The sequence below is a fragment of the Suricata suricatta genome, chromosome 1 (assembly GCF_006229205.1).
Source record: "Suricata suricatta isolate VVHF042 chromosome 1, meerkat_22Aug2017_6uvM2_HiC, whole genome shotgun sequence".
NCBI lineage: Eukaryota > Metazoa > Chordata > Mammalia > Carnivora > Herpestidae > Suricata > Suricata suricatta.
The window spans coordinates 174,795,962-174,813,150 of record NC_043700.1 but is presented as its reverse complement, the minus strand read 5'-3'; the positions used below and the strand labels follow the sequence as shown (position 1 = coordinate 174,813,150).

General features: G+C 42.6%; 1 protein-coding gene across 1 annotated transcript in view; it reads left to right on the top strand.

Annotated features, from left to right (window-relative positions):
- The first annotated feature begins 3,630 nt into the window (after positions 1-3,630).
- Positions 3,631-17,189, top strand: part of ANAPC4 (anaphase promoting complex subunit 4) — a 33,076-nt gene continuing 19,517 nt past the window's right edge. The window contains exons 1-13 of the mRNA XM_029947938.1: positions 3,631-3,822; positions 6,822-6,927; positions 8,657-8,789; positions 10,575-10,649; positions 10,778-10,804; positions 10,894-10,938; positions 11,576-11,660; positions 12,298-12,402; positions 13,884-13,967; positions 15,235-15,321; positions 15,702-15,766; positions 16,465-16,507; positions 16,606-16,682. Coding sequence (XP_029803798.1) covers positions 3,694-3,822; positions 6,822-6,927; positions 8,657-8,789; positions 10,575-10,649; positions 10,778-10,804; positions 10,894-10,938; positions 11,576-11,660; positions 12,298-12,402; positions 13,884-13,967; positions 15,235-15,321; positions 15,702-15,766; positions 16,465-16,507; positions 16,606-16,682 — 1,061 coding nt within the window. The 5' untranslated portion in view covers positions 3,631-3,693. The remainder of the gene's footprint in view (positions 3,823-6,821; positions 6,928-8,656; positions 8,790-10,574; positions 10,650-10,777; positions 10,805-10,893; positions 10,939-11,575; positions 11,661-12,297; positions 12,403-13,883; positions 13,968-15,234; positions 15,322-15,701; positions 15,767-16,464; positions 16,508-16,605; positions 16,683-17,189) is intronic.

Genomic DNA, 17,189 nt, shown 5'->3' with positions numbered 1-17,189 from the left:
TTGGAACATTAGGACACGGGTTAAATTACTTGAGGGTCAGCTAAGAAGGTCACTGCAATAAACTGAAGATAAGATCTCTACAATTTGATTTCGGGCGATTCGGTATAAACGTTAACTCAGCAAGACGGAGGAGAAAAAGCACCCAAAGTGAGCAAGCAGATCTGAGAGCTCTGAGAGGCGCGGTTCACCCCGTTAGCTGGACAGTCACGAGATTTGATTCTCATACTATTTAGATACTTCCTACCACCGCAGACTGCAAGCACCGCATCCAGTGGGCTCTGCGAAGACAGCCTGCGTCGACAGGTCTTCACCAGGGAATGTAGGGGTGGGGAGTAGAAGAAACCAGGCAAATCAGACTGGACATTTTATATGCCTGACGAGGACAAAGAGACAAAGGGCTTGCTTGTTAGCTTTACAATAAATTCTCAAGCCAGGGAAATCAAAGAAATGGACAAGAAGCCTCTGCAATCCTACCACCCAGAGATAACCGCTGCCACAACTTCTGTGTCTGTTCTTCCAAAGCTGGATTTTTGTATAAATAGCTACACAGACAAACACTCTAGCGTTTCCCCCACGAAAATGGGAGTTGGAAATACATACTACTTTGTAATCCTCTTTTTCATAAACATCTGAACATCAGTTTATACTTACAACAGTACTATTATTTTTCAGCATGGATATAGTGTATTTTTTAAAATCAGTCTCTTATGGTTGGACATCTACCTTGTTTATATTTTTTCACTCTTGTAAATAACCCTAAGATAAATATACTTAATGACCAAATCGACGGTCTTAGGATAAATTCCTACGCATACCCAAACACTTCTTTCTCCAGATGGAAATCACGAGGCAATCTCTGAATTTCTTTCGTTGAGACAAAACACCACAAATAATTGGTACAATGCAGACTTCTCTGCCAGGATGGACCGTCTCCCAAATGCCTTTCATACTTAAAACCACCCTTTGCGTATTGTGCTTGTCATATTGAATGCTGTTGATCGCCGTGGCGGCATCTTTCCCACCTCCCTGTTGTGTGCCTGCCGTGGGGTTTGGTGAGAGTTGACTGACATCCTCTCCAGCTCTTGGGGAAGACTTGGGCATGTTCCATACCCCTTACCTGAGACTGATTTCAGAAACGCCTGTGATAGGCAGTCTAACCACAGCGAAGCTCAGGGCTTCAGTCCTAATGCAGCAGCATGTAGACGCAGCTGCTGTTGATGGCTTTGCAGTGACCACGGGGGGAGCCAGCCTAATGATGTACACCCTGAGCTTGGGCCCCGGGGCACCAAGTTGCTGGATCTAGCCTGCCCTGAAGATGGCCCTACCTCTGGACTTGTAATTTATATGAACCAATACTTTCTAGTTATTACTTGTGCTACTTTGAGTCACTTTTTTGTAGCCAAATCCCTTGGCAGCTACCTGGCCCTTCAAAATTCAACCCTATACCATCACAACACGTGGAAAGATGTAATCAGCGTAAGTGAGCCAGAGGGGTGCAGTGGTCAAATAGACCAGTTACCAAAATGTTAACTCTAAAAACCTAGTTCTTAGATCCGCCCCCACCCCCAAGCACTAGGAAGAGGATGTACAGAGCATGGAAATTCTTCTTAGAGTATTTTACATTTCCCTCCCACACACACTTCCCCCACCCCACCCCGTACATTTCTATCTCCTTAAAAAGCACCAGGGCATTTTTCCTGTTGATTCTGTGCCAAAGAAGCACACGTGGCCAAAGCAGTGTTTTCCTTAGAGAATGGGGAAGGCAAAGAAAAGGAGTCGCTGGGACCCAAATCTCCTTTATGGGACAGTGAGAAAAAGGCCACTGGAAACACTGTGTTAGTGGCTACTTTGTCCTGTGGCTACTTTGATGTTCAGTGCCCCCCACTCCCACAAGTACACATGACTGCTATGGCCACATCTGGAACTCCACACCTACACCATTTCCTGTGCTCTAATGCCTTCTGGGAAATTCTCCGTGCATGCTTCACAGTGTGCAGGTAGCTATTCTGTGTTTGCCAGCACTGAGTGTCCACTCCATCGACAGTCCTTTTCGTGTGTTTTCAGGATAACTTCAATTTTAGGAAAACGGGCATTCAATTTTAAGAATGTTAAGTGGATAGATATTGCTCTGCCTCCCCCGCCCAGCATCCAGATTATCCATCACTGCCCCCCCCAGAATATTAACACCCGAAAATGCATTTTGTGACTAACAAAGGCAAGTCCATTCTCACCTTAAAAATGTTACCTCCAGAAGAATTTGGGAGGCATGCTAAACTGTTCCCAGCAAAGGCAAGGGAAAAAGCCTACCTCTGAGAAGGGGCAGGGTAAGCATCAGATACTAATTAAGAAGAGTGCCACAAGGGCACCTGGGTGGCTCAGTTGGTTGAACATCCGACTTTGGCTCAGGTCATGATCTCACAGTTTGTGGGTTCGAGCCCCCTGTCAGGCTCTGTGCTGGCAGCTAGCTCAGAGCCTGGAGCCTGCTTCCGATTCTGTGTCCCTTTCTCTCTGCCCCTCCCCTGCTCATGATCTCTCTCTGTCTCTCAAAAATAAATGTTAAAAAAATTAAAACAAAACAAAACTGTGCCACAAAATAGTGCCTCGAAAATAGTGCCTGTGTTGCTGAATGAATTAGTCTCACCTCTGTTACTTCCCAGGGGCTGTATCCAGACAGCCGGCGGGAAGACAGGGCTCGTTAAAGTTGAAGATTCTACCTTCTCTCTCCTCTGAGCAAGTGAAAGAAGTGAAAGGTAGATGGTTTTCTACCAGAGTTTGATTTCAAGAATCACAGGATGATCACGTTCTCTTCACCAGGGTCCTAACTTGTGTGAACTTTTGAACATGCTGACCTTTAAATTTGTCCTGCACAAAGCAGCATCTTACATGTTGGCCAAGGGGACCCGGAAGCCTTTCAGGGCAGAGCCCGTGTGCCGTGCGTTTGTGTAGCCAATTCCTTCTCCTGGTAGACCCTCAGCTCTGGGGCCGCAGCCCTCATTTACTACTACCACCAAAACATTGTTGAATCTTAATGGGATAATCAGGATATTTGCCTACTCACAGGTTTAGGAGCTGGGCCCTTCCACCTTAGCTGCAAATGGGGCTCACCAATTTTAATAAATATTGGGTAGCATTCCGTATCAATTCTCTTTTAATTGGTCTAGGGTGCTGACGGGGCGGGGTTAATATATCTTTCCAGGTGATTCTGAGACTGACAACTACCCGTTTAGAGGCTGGCAGGGAAGGCTGCAGCCGATCAGGACCAAAAGTTTGCGTTCCTTTTCTTAACCCCGCAGTCTTTGAGGCCTCACTCCCAAACCTGTGCCTGCGCGTCAACGCCGAGCGGCGGATTTCGGTGGGGAAAACGGAGCGGACGGCGGGCGCGCGCACACGTGTGACCACGCCTCACCTAGGAGCAGGCCTGAGGCCTCGGGGGCGCGCCCGCGCGCCCTCCGCCCGCGCCGCCTGGTCCTCTCGCGAGGAAGTTCGGGCGCCGGAAGTGCCCGGAGCGCGCGGCGGCTGGCGGGAGAGGGGAGGGCGCCCCGGGCCGTGTGGGCCGCTGAAGGGGGGGTGAGGGGTGTCTCGCCGGTACCGCCGGGGTCAGAGCTCTCCGGGGAGGGGGGAGGGCGGAGGGCGGGGCGGCTGCGGGAGGCCCCTGCCGGCCTCCGACTGGGGTGTCACTGCGGGGCCGCCCCCATGTTGCGTTTTCCGACCTGTTTCCCATCCTTCCGGGTGGTGGGCGAGAAGCAGCTGCCGCAGGAGATCATTTTCCTGGTCTGGTCACCCAAGCGGGATCTCATCGCTTTGGCCAACACTGCGGGCGAGGTGAGTGAGCCCGACCCGATAGCGAGCGCGTTGCAAACTGGCCCAGCCTCAGTTTCCCGTTCTGTGGACTCGCTGGGCCGCCTTGTGTACCATGCCCTTTCCAAGCGGCTGCAAACCTTAAGTGAAAGTATAAGGGAAAGATCATTGATGCGCCCATATTCCGTATTCCATGGCAAAACCAACAGTTTTCACACAGTACTGACGCACAGCCCTGCATTCCTGAGTCTCTTTGAGTCATTTAGTTGTTAAATGGGCTTTTTAAAAGCCCATAATGCATCACTCAAGAACTAGACCTAGTAGTAGATCCACAGACCTTTCCCTAAATTTGCTTAGGGTTTAGTAACAACAGAAGAAAGAAGAGTTACTGTCATACTGTAGCTGCAAATGTGCATGTACATTGCTGCTACAGAGAACGTCTTTAAAAATCTAGAATCTGTTGTCCAAGCTCTGTACTATGGGTTGGACAGCTACCTCCTGTTAAAAATACCTTTAAATTGAGCAAGAGAGTGGACCGTCCCTGAGTGTCCTCAAGTTGGCATTTCTGGTTTGTAGCACATTAGGGTTCATCAAGCTAAACCCTCTGTATCTACCCTTCTCCCAAGAGTTTTTAATTATCTGGTAGCCATTTTGTAAGGAAACCTTCAGCTGCGTATCTTTCCTCCTTTGGCCTTTTGGCAGGTTTCCTGATACTTGCCTGGCCCGGTGAAAGTTGTGTTGTGTGCAAACCAGCTTGGAAACTGGAAGGAACACTTAGCAGCCTGCAGAGCTGCATCACTGTAGTGACTCATAATAACTTCTCACCAGGTGCCCCTGTCTCCTTTCTCAAGGCCCTCCATGAAATCTTCTGGTCTCTTTCCTTTGCCACTGTGCCTCGGAAATCTCTGCCCCGAAGAGGAGTGCAGATAGTAAAGCCATAGCTCCTAGTTTAGGAGGGAAGGGGGCCTGAGTGCCATTAGGTGTGTAGATGTAATAGTGGGCGCTTGTTTCCATGTTCTCAGTGAAGAAGAAAGAGTGCTGTGTAGGAGTGAGGATGGAGAAGAAAATACTGGACTGGGGCAGAAAGGGACATGAAAGCCCAACAAGGCAAGTGGACTAGGGGACTTTAGTAAGATTGCTGGTCAGTATTAAGAGCCACAGGGGGTTAGTGGTCTTGTAGTTTGAGAGGGAACCTAGGGAGCGCGGTTGTGTCTCTGCCCTTCTGTTGGCCTGTGTGGGTGCAGGCACGGTTTGGTTTAACCAGGGTTGTTTTGCAAGTGTGACCTAGCAAGAGGGATGCGAGAGAGTTAAAGTGACATGGAAGAGGCGCGATTGTAATGGTGACCCTTGGATTGTAATATGATTAAGTGGAAGTGGCGTGTGTGAGTGAGGGACGGTGAGTGGAATAAATGGGCCGTATGACTTGGTTCCTACTTGGTGGAAGAATTACTGTTGGTAATGATGAGCTGGAAGGGTAGAGGCAGCAAATGAAAGTGGGGGGTTTGGAACGTATGGCAGCACTTGTAGCTGTAATGACAAAGGTCAAGAGCATGACCCTGGGAGTGACTGAGGTGAGTGGAAGACGCCATCATTAGAAGAAAGGCAGTTGCGCATGGAAAAGCCAGGACATTGTAGCTCTTCAAATCCCCGTGAATGATGATGAGCAGTGTTGAGAACCATGAATGAGGCAGGGAGGAGTCCAGATCTTCCAGGAATGAGGAGAATGGCCTAGGAGTCTGAGATGACTGTAGTTAAGGGGGATAGTAGGTGGCATGATATGACTGGGTCTGATTCAAAGTTAGGGGATTTTAGAGAAGCAAAGTCCTCCAGAAATGGCATTGGGCCTCAAGGAGGAAACCTGCTTCATCCCCTGGCCGGGTAGTGTGGGGAACACGGGGTACAAAACGGCTGTCACCTGAGAGTCCTGCAGGGAAGCCGTGTCCTTGGGTGAGAAGCACGTTTTCAGAGAGGAGAATGAAGACGGGGAGATCTTAAGGATTCCTGACTGTGAACTCCAGGGGGCACAAGAGGAAGCGTTTCAGAAGTAGGGAATGGCAGAGATGGGCTCCAGAAAGAGCACGGAGTTTAGGGGATGAAGGATTCCTTCAGAGGCCTGGCTTCCCTGTGGGGGCTCCTCAGCCGGGAGTGAAGGGTGCTATGAGACAGGGCAGGGAGAGGGGAGCCGAGGCGGTGTGGGAGGGGCTTCAGGGGCACCTGCGGTCCTGAGGCCTTTTCTTCCTTCTTTTCAATGGTTGGGTGGAGGATGGAGTCAGGACAGCCTTATTTTCAAATCCATAGGAGCTCTGGGGCACCATCTGGACCCTCCATGGTGAGAATTTACACAAGTGGAAGTGGAAATTTAGAAAGACTAAGTGGCCTGTCCAAGCTCTATGGCCAGTACGTGACGGCCAAAATTCGATCCCAAGGTGTCTGATTCCAAGTTTAGCATTATTTGACCATAGTATAGCTACCTTTCTAGTGCTGTTTACGTTATTTCTGTTTTTGTCATCATCTTCTTGGACAACCTCATTCCTTCTTAAAAGATAAGTCTCTTGTTGACTACAATATAGGAAAATGTGTAGAGTACGAGATCAAATTAGATCTTCACCTGTCCTCATGAGTATACCTGAAGTTCATTTAGACCCTTTGAAATTCTTCCAATTTCTTCTGATAGCTAAATATTATGCTTGATTGTTTTTTTTAAAAAATGTTTATATTTGAGAGAGAGAGAGAGAGAGAGTGAGTGTGTGTGTGTGTGTGTGTGTGTGTGTGTGTGAGAGAGAGAGAGCACACACGCTTGTGGGGGAGGGGCAGAGAGAGGGAGACAGAGGAGCCAAAGTGGGCAGAGAGCCCCAGGAACCACGAGATCATGACCTGAGCCAGAGTTGGATGCTTAGCTGACTGAGCCACCCAGGTGCCCCTACTTGAGATTATGTTTAAAGATTTTATAGCAGGGATCTAGGTTTATTTCATCTTTGGAAATGGAGTTTTTATTTTTTGCCATTGTATCTGCTTTGTCTTAGGTTTTACTTCATCGACTTGCAAGTTTTCATCGAGTTTGGAGTTTTCCACCAAATGAAAATACAGGAAAGGAAGTGACCTGTCTGGCTTGGAGACCAGATGGCAAACGTAATGATAGGATTATTTCAAAATACATTACTATTCACAGAAAGTATTTTGTAAAGAAAGCTTTTTTCCAGAAAGAATTTATTGTTATATTCTTTTTGTATACTAAGTATACTAAGTTTGGGAACTTTGTTTTTTGAAATGTTTTAAAGTGTTTTCATAGAACTGAGGTTAATTTTACTATGTTGTTTCTTGGCAGAGCCCTCTCTAAAATGAAATCTGACTTCTTGGCAAAGATAACCCCTAAAAGGAAATGTGATAGGATATATAAAATACTTAGGTTTTGTTCCTTATGCTGTCTTGTCCTGCACTGATGGCCCAACCTTCATCTACCATTCACTAGTCCGTTCAGTGCCACTGTGGCCTTTCCTCCCCAAAATGTATGTTAGCATTAAGTGTGTGGCTCATAAATATGCTTTCTCCACGAATGCTTGCCTCACCTGAAGGGCTCTCAGCTCTGACCCGATTCCTTCCATTTCTGTATGATCCTTCTCCTGATGCCCTTTATTTTGTAGCTGCTTGTGGCTTTGACAGCTGAACTCTCCTTCCGTGTGTTGTTTTACAATGACAGTAGTTACTGGAGCTGTTTTGCAGATACAGTCAATACAGTAAGATGGTGTAAATTATATGGCTTAAAGTTCATCTGTTACCATCGGTGCTTTAAGAAGAAAAGCTGAATTGTTTCTGTAAAATGATATGCACTCCACGTTGCTCCCCCCCTTTTTTTTTTTGGTAAATATAAATGAGTATGCAAAAGCACCCAGAAAGTCCCAGCTCTTTCTGGCTGTACTCAATTTATTCAGCTCTTATTTTATCTTTTGTAAAAAAAAAAAAAAAAAAGAAAAAAAAAGTATGTGTAGAATTAGAGGGCTTTTATAAGTAACATCATGAGAGCTAGCACTCTTCATCCAAATAGACCAGAATCTCAAATATAAATCATGAAAGTCAATGTATGTTGACATGTATATATCCATCTCTCTGTATATATATGTGTAATTACATATATCTATATATAGATTTCTTTAATCATTAGAAAATATGCCTTGTGTTTTAGGACAGTGAAAAAAGGTTTTGTTAAGTAATGATTATTTCAAGATTGCTTTAAATTGTTTTGAAGAAGAGGAACCTGGATTGCCTCACTCCTTGGGATACAGCGAAACTCCTAGCCCTTGACTTAGAAATTCCTAAATTTGGCGTGTTAGAAGATGTCGGTGACTTATGTGGAGAAACTGTACAAGATAATGCAGCCACAATGAAAGGAAGAAGACTCCCCAGTATTTGATGGCCTTGTTTCTCATGAAGGGTTAGAAACAAAAGGGAAATACACAACAAAACCTAAGAACCAAGCAGATGGAATTGCTTCTTACCTTTCAGTGTTTCCGAGACCCGCACACCTTGGTGATCTGTGATCCTTGATCTGTTGAGACTGGTTCTGTGTCTTCTGCTTGGTAACAGGTTCCGGTCCGGAGGCTTTGAGGCGTAAGAGGTTAAGTGCAGCACACGAGAAAGTAGTAGGTCACTCATGAAAGATTGAGCCCTGGCAGATAAGGTTAGATAACAGCAAAAATACGTGCAAAGATATCTTTCAGTTTTTAAAATATTAGAGGAAAGAATTTTAGGTTAAGTAATTTCTATGATTATGATGCATTAAAAACTGGCCAAGAAGTGAAATAGCCTTTTGGTTTTCTCGAATGTTGCTGTAATTTATCCTGATTGTTTTTTCTCGTTCCAGTTTTGGCCTTTGCTCTTGCTGACACCAAGAAAATTGTTCTGTGTGACGTAGAAAAACCCGAAAGCTTGCACTCTTTTTCCGTGGAGGCTCCCGTGTCTTGTATGCATTGGATGGAAGTGACTGCAGAAAGCAGGTGGAGTCGCACACAGAGAACCCCCATAGCGACGGCAGGGTAGTCAGGCAGCTTCTGGTTGTTAACATGGAAACTGGAGAGTATCTGGGTATTGACACGTTGCATTTAATATTGGGTTTGAAGTTTGTCAAGATGACCTTTTTTAATGCTTTGTTAGATTTTTTTTTTTCTTCTAAAAATATGTTTCCTTTATTGGAGCAACAGTGCCTAAATGGCTAAGATTTTTCTTTGCTTCTTTATTTTTTAGTAGCTTATATCAGTGATTTTACTTTCAAGTAATAGAAATTAAAATTGTTCATTGGCAAATTGCGGTTCTCTTTGCCTTTTCACCATCTATTTCTGGCAGGCAGAGCTTGGTTTTTTTGCATCTTAGTAAATATCCTGAGTACAAAAAGTGCTAACTTGAGCCCTCCATTCTGATGCTGAAGGAGTTCTTTCTGTATTCGTGGTCTGATAGTTTCCTTGCTTCAGGAAAACAGCTTTATACCTTAGTCTGCAATCAAGTAATATACCAGGCTTGCAGTAAAGATGGTGCAAAGGATAAGTGGGTTTAGCTAATACTGAAAATAAAATTTTTTTTTTTAGGAAATACAATAATTTTTTAAATAACTTTTTCTTCCTAATTAAGTTTTAAGTTAATATCAGATTAAGGGCAGGTCTGTGAAGAATTGGATAACAAGGATCTAGCCTGGTGTTTGAAATTCATTATAGATAAAAAAGTGAATATAGCAAATAATAGATATTTGCTGCCCATCATCAAATAATGCAGGGTAAGCAAATGGTCATGTGACTATATAGATGCTTAGAGCAGCAGAGTCTGTGACATTCCAGGTACCTGCTAAGTGTATCCCTAACATTCTTTATACTAATACTTTAGAAATATGATGTGGAGATTCCAGGGTCTCAAAGGGCACCTAGTTTTGTGTGAAAGTGGAAAAAATATTTCCCAAGCCACCACTTTTTTCACCTTTTCTCTCATTTATTACCAGCCTCATGTGGAGGTAGAATTCAGAAGAGGGGATAAATAAGACTATACTAAATCCCTGGTTTGCAACCATAATTCATTCCAGAAACATGCTTGTAATCTAAAGCACTCATATATCAAAGCGAATTTCAAGAACCATTGGCTCAGTTGTGATCATGTGACATTTGGCGTCAGCTCCTGCTTGTATTGCAAGACCTCCCTTGTTTAACAAGTTAAAATTTGTTAGAAATATTGGCTCATCTTGCTGAACACTCACTGAACAAGTTACTCTCAACCCAAGATTTTACTGTATTTCGAAATACATGGTATCATCTCATATACCTGCCTGGTTGTCAGTTCCCCAGATGTATGTAAGCCACTGAACCCACAGTTAAATGATACAATAACTATGGTGTTCTCTACAATTATTCTTGCTACTCATATGTCCAGTGTTCGTTCTTAGCTGAGAGTTAACTCATAAATTCTTAGTATCTAATACTGAGAATTGTAATAGAGAAAATTGTTTATTACTATTTGTTCCTCTAAGTATAAAGTAGCTGGGTGTTTTTGTTTTTGTTTTTGTTTTTTGGGAGGTGGAGCAGAAATAAAGCCCCTTGTAAATGAAGAATTTCCTGTTTTTCTGTTTCTTGTTTGTGATTGCCATAATGACTATTTTACAGTAGTAAAATATGTGTGGCATCTATTTACTTGGTAATTGTAATATATAAAACTGAGTATTTCTTTCAAAAATACTATTTTTTAATGGAAGGCCAGGTAAAATCTTTGGTATTTTTGTAATGCCTCTTTGCTTTTCTTTTCAGTGTTCTAACATCCTTTTATAATGCTGAAGATGAATCAAATCTTCTCTTACCTAAACTACCTACACTGCCAAAAAAGTAAGTATCAAAGTTTAATTTCAATGCATATTTCTCTTTCCTTTATTTTTAATACTGTGATAATTTTCTTATGTGTTTTAAAAAATACATTTCTACTATTTTTCACACCAGTCTCTCCTTTTCTCTAGTTATAGCAACACCTCAAAAATATTTAGGTAAGCTATGCCTTTTTTGTTTTCAAGTAAGATCATCTTTTGTTGAAAGATGTAGTTGAAAGGTAACCTAATTTCTTTTTATATTTTAGCGAAGAAAATTCTGATGAAATTATTAAGCTTTTGGGAGACGTCAGGTAAATCTTGCAAATATCTTTAAGGACAAGTCTGATGTCTTTAAGTTGCTACCTGAGGCAGAAATTAGACTTTCAAGGGCAGTTCCTTTACTTGTCATGGTATTTCATTGCTGACAAACCTCTGAACAATACACAGCCATTAGTATCGTTTACCTGTTTTCGTACAGTCTTTGATTGTGTCAGGTGTAATAATGCTATAATGTACCTTTATTTATTTTAATGAGTAAAGGAGGGTAGAAGTTACTAGAGTTTCTAAAATTTGAGTTTAAATATTCCAAAAGTTTTAAGCCCTTTTAATATACATTTAGCATCAGAGCCATGATCCATGATCCCACTGATGGCACTTTGTATTGGGAAGGATCGTGTTGTGATTGAGAATAAATAGTGGTTGTGAAAATACTGTATTTTTATTTTACTATAAACTGATGTTTCTTAGGCTAGAACAAATCTATGTCCCTTTGAGAAAAGGAGTTAGCCCACTGTGGTTGAATATTGAGTATTGGTGAATTCGGTGTTTCAGTTCCCCCGTAGGGCAGCCTGAGCTTGCACGTTATTTGACAGCAAGAACAATTTCTGTCTCAGTTTCAGAACTCGGTCTTCTCTGTTGTCCTCAGCTTGTTGCATTACTTTTCATTAGGCTGAATATTCTCGTCCTTGGAGGAAGCTCTGGCTTTATTGAGCTTTATGCGTATGGAATGTTCAAGATTGCTCGAGTCACAGGGGTAAGTTTTCCTCCAAAATTTTCTATATCATTTCTCAGAATACACCACCTAGAATACAGTAGCCATCTGATTTATGGAGAAAGAATGAGACACTAGCATTTTCCCCCCCTAAGTTTCAGTTACTGGAATTCTTCATTTTTAAACCTTAAGATGATAGTTTTTTTACTAAGATAAAATAGTGATACGGTATCTATGAAAATCAGGGACTGTTAGTGGAATTAGTCAAGTTTTTCGTAACAAAAAGATCGGCAGGACACACTTGATGATTGGATGTTTTTGTGGCCTGTAGTCTGGGGCGGGGGTGGGGGGTGTCACAGAAGCCATCTTCCACTCGCACCGGGTCTGCCGTGGTTGCTAAGTCTCGGTCTTCTCCATAGCTTTCCCGTCCTGAGAGGGATAGAAAACATTGTTGGCTCTCCAGCACTTGATTTGGGACCTTGATGGAGGGGTGTGTGCGTGCGTGTCTCTTTGAGGACGAGGGGGACACGCACCTCCGTCTCCCACACGAGCGGGAGGAGCCGGGCACGGGTGTTTCTGCTTTTCAGAGCTCTGTGGATTTTTGTTTCCTGCATTGCAAGCAGATGCAGAAGTATTAGCAATAACACTAAGTAGAGTGGGGTATTGGACTGGTTTCCAGATCGTCGGTACCTGTCTTGCGTTGTGTTTATCCAGTGACCTGAAGTCGCTGTCCGTGGTCACAGAGGTTTCTGCAGCCGGCGCCTCCGAGGTCTCGTACTTCCAGGTGAGTGGGGAAGCCTGGCGGCGGCAGACACTCAGCACAGACTCTTAGGGTTTTGACAGGTTTCCATCATCCTCATCTTGGGATTCTAATGGTTGTTAAAACAAAGCAAAGAAACACAACACCTTGGCGCCTCTAACTCTCATATTTAGAATCTTACTCTAGTGAACGCTGTTACTCCTGTGACCCAGTGTAGTTTTCACGGAAACAGTGTTTTGATGGTTTATTAATGACCCTATTAATTGGTTGCTAAACCAGTTTATCTTTGTACCGAATGTGTTCTTAGGCCTCTAATCCTAATAATGATAATAGCTAATATTTATTAAGTGTTTAATACGTGCCAAGTACTGAGTGATTCAGTGTGGTCCTTTTGAACCCTCACTGCAACTTGATAGGTAGGTTCAGTCGTTATCCCCATTTCATAGATAAGAAAACGAGCACACAGAGAAACTGCAGAACTTGCTCGGTGTCACGCATTTAGGAAGTGACACCGGGCAGTCCGGCTCCAGAGTCGGTGCTCTTAACCAACACATTTCCTCTCGTGTGAGATTTAATGTTGGCAGAAACCTTCTATATGTTGTATGCTGTTTGTGTTGTAGATTGTGGGGGCTGTGTGGGCCCCTTTAGAGTATTTATATTTAGATGGCACCCTTGCCTTTTAAGAAAATCTTCCCTAGATTTTCTTTTCTTTTTTTAAAGTAATCTCTACACCCAGTGTGAGGCTCGATCTCACAGTCCTGAGATCAAGAGTCGCACGTTCCAGCAAATGAGCCAGCTAGACGCCTCTTCCCTAGATTTTTATACCAAATCACCCAGCCGCTTAGCCACGGATGCATGAATTCCCAAACAGAGGTAGAACAAAATGATGCAGAGTGCACTGTGCACAACGCTTCCCGGTATCTGTTGTCCTGTCAGAGCACCCCGGAACTCTTGCCTTTCTGAGGCCCCCGGACAGTGGTTCACGTTTGCTCTTCCTTTTAAAGTTCTGGGAAAATATGACTTCTAGGATTGCATTTGGTGCTCTAGTAAGATGATTCACTATTTCTGTGCAGTTTGTGATGGAAATTCTTTTAAAAAACAGCTTTATTGAGAGAACATTCTTGTACCATTGCAATAGATAGTTATTATGTGTTTATCAGGGACATAAAGTTTTTAAAAATCTTTTTACATGTATTTGTAATCATTTTTTAATTTCTCATAATAGTGTTATGAAGTAGATTATTATCTTTATGGAGAGGGGAGTGCTGACCTAGAGAGGGTGATCTGTGCTCGGGTAAACATGGCAGATAGAAAATCCTAAGGTTCTGTTCTGTTAGTCTTCAAAGTCTTAGGCTTCCAGGGAGCAGAATTCAGTCATCGTCTTTCTGATAAGTTAGACCTTGACTCTTCTAAACTGTAGGATTTTTTTTTTAATTGGGAGGGACTTTTTTCTATTTTTAAAAGAAGTGTGTGTGATTATAACTCACTTTATTTTGATTTTACAGCTTGAAACCAATCTGTTGTACTCCTTCTTACCTGAAGTAACTCGGATGGCTAGAAAGTTTACGCACATTTCAGCTCTTTTACAGGTATTTATTTATATCTCGTTTTATGTGAATATTTACTGTAAGTTTTTAACAGTCTATAAATAAAACAGATTTTATTTTGTAAAGCTAACTATCTGTGGTATAAACATGTCTACTTGATAATCTAATAATATCCCTTAAAGCAAGAAAAAAAGATTTAATTGAAAATCTCTTCCCACCCATCTCTTTTTCTCCAGAAGAAAATAAAAAAGTAGTTTAAGTCTTATAAAGGGGGGCCTGGGTGGCTCAGTCGGTTAAGCATCCGGCTTCGGCTCAGGTCATGATCTCGCGGTTCATGGGTTTGAGCCCCACATCAGACTCTGTGCTGACGGCTAGCTCAGAGCCTGGAGCCTGCTTTGGATTCTGTGTCTCCCTCTCTCTGTTACCCTCTCCTGCATTCTCTTTCTCTCTGTGTCAAGAATAAATAAATATAAAAAATTTTTTAAAATATTTTTACAAGTCTTATTGCAAATAAAGTATTATGGAAAACAGCCATCCTATCAGTTTGCTTTTTGTGCATAATCAGCCCGCCCCGACTTAGCTCGTGATACTGTAGGTCAATGTCTCAGTCGGCGGTCGGGGCCAGGCTCCACCAGAGGTTCTGTCGGCCTGGGCCGGGTACGCTCATCTCGCGGGGCCTGCTCACGCCTCCCTGGGCAGCTGGCAGGTCTCAGTGTCCCTTAGTCATGATGGCTCCACGTTGGTCATCTCCAGCAGACTCGCCCAGGCTTGTTCGGGACTTGGTGGCCTCAGCAGGGGTGTCGAGTGCAAGTGGACATGTGCGAAGCCTTTTGAGGCCTTGGACTTGGTCCCTTCTGCTGTTGGTTGGTCACCCCAAGACACGAGACCAGCCCAGATGGCTAGAGGTGGACTCTGCGTCTGTGCAGAGGAGCTACAACAGTCATACCTCTTTTTCAGTCTGACACAGTCACTGACTTGATGTCAAAGATTTCTGGAGATCAGTGTCTTTTTAAGGATTCCGTTTAAAAATTGGATCACTGACTAAACCAGCATTTTGACAGTGTACATGAAACATACATAAAAAGCTGGAGGATGTCTGTTTTACCAGATAAAAACTTAATCTCAGAATGTTTGATGGGTAAGTGATTATTAAGCGTTAGCTGTGGTCTTCTCTTTCTCAGGCTGAGTTAAAAATAATTGAAAGTAAATTCTGGATTTCTTTGAGAGAGTTGAGATTAAAAGGCATATATTAGCACATTGATTTACATATTTTTTTACCATTTTAATGTTTTTTTCTTCTTGTTAATAGTATATAAATTTGTCACTAACATGTATGTGTGAAGCGTGGGAAGAAATCCTGATGCAGATGGATTCTCGTCTCACCAAGTTTGTGCAGGTAACGTTCGTGACGTTTTCCCCTGAAGGAGTGCAAGAGCGTGAGGTCCTTGTTTACTGTCTGAGCTGCCTGAGGCAACGGGTCTGATGGGGAGAGGCGGAGGTCAGGATTTCACGTGGCTCAGTGGCTCCGTCTAACCTCACACTGCTCTCCCTCTGGTGCAGTGTAGGCGGGGGCGGGTTGTGGAGGGGTGCGGCCGGGGGAGTCAGGGCCGGTGGGGGAAGAGCTGACCGGCTCCTTTCCAGTAACTGATAGTTGATGCAATCCCTTTAAATATGGATTTGAAGGAAGGGAGTCCTGCTCCTGTTATTTTAGTTCTGAATCCCACATAAGCTTATAATTTTCAAAACGCATGTCATTATTTTATCCATTTTGTCTAGGAGAAGAGCACAACCACTTCGGTGCAAGATGAATTCATGCACTTGCTGTTGTGGGGGAAAGCAAGGTAGTACACTCACTGGTCGCCCTTGCTTTTTCTGTTTTTTATTTTAAAAGTAATTCATATTCATTGTAAAAAAAATTCTGGTGCACAAGAGTAAAAAATAGTATATATCTTTTTAGAGTTTTCCATGCATTTTTTTATGTAAATATAATCATTTTCTGTGTTTATTGTATTTCTAAATGTATAAGAACATTTTAATTTTATACAGTCAGGTTGGTCTTTTCCTTTGTAGTATCTGCCTTCATGTTATTCTTGGAAAGACCTTTTCCATCTTAAGACTATTCAGAGATTGAACTGTATTTTCTTCTAGAGTTTTTCTATGGTGTGTAGTCTATTCTATTCACATGTTCCAGATGTGATTTATTTGGTTCTATGCTGTGGAGGACTGACTTCTTTCCTGAAGGTTTATGTAATTGCCCAGCGTAATTTATTGAGTATCACACTGTGTCCTTAAGGGTTTGTTGAAATGCTGTTTCAGCATTCAGTACCTCTTAAATATAGTTCAGTCTGTTTCTGGACTTTATTGTTTCCTGTTTCCTGTCCTTTTGTGAGTATAACAAAGTCTTAATTTCTGTTGGACTACTTCTTATTTGTTTATTTTGTTTAAAACTGTTGTTTTTACTTTGGAATTTTAAAAGTTTTAAGTGATGCAGTCAGATTTTGAATGGAGAAAACTAAAAATACTTTTTTCTTCATTGTAGTGCTGAACTTCAGACCCTCCTGATGAACCAGTTGACAGTAAAGGTGCAAAGTATCTTATTTAAATGGCTGTGTTCACATGTTACATATTTTTTGGGGGCAGCATGCCTTATATGCTAAATATATTTTTTTCTCTTAATTAGGGCTTAAAAAAGCTTGGCCAGTCTATAGAGTCATCATATTCCAGTATACAAAAATTGGTTATAAGTCACTTGCAGAGGTATGAAGGTGGTGTCAGATTTTCGGTATTGCGCCTGCATGCATGTGGTGTCAGTGTTCCATCATTATCTTGCATTTTCATTGTGAGCCTTTCTAGCTGAAATTGTTGTATTGGCACTTGAGGGGAATCTTGGAGTGCCCAAAGTTTTTAATGAATCGATAATGGTAATTCTGCAACTAATTTTCAGACATCTTTTTACCAGTCTAGGCTCTCTGTCTGGGCTTTTCTCTCAGCCAGACAGCCTGGATGTATATTTTGAAAAAGGGTATACCCTTTTTGAGCAGTAAAATTAAGTATGTTTGTTTATCATTTTATAGTTTACCAATGTGTTTTTGCATTTAACACTTTGGCAAGGTGTTGATTGTAATTGTCTTCCTTTTACACAAAAAGAAACTGAAACCCAGAACGGTCGTGTGGCTGGTCTGAAGTTACTAAGTGTCACAATCAGACTCTGTCTCTGACCTTGGAGTCTTGTGCTGTTTCTATCCCCAGCTCCTTTAGTGAAGC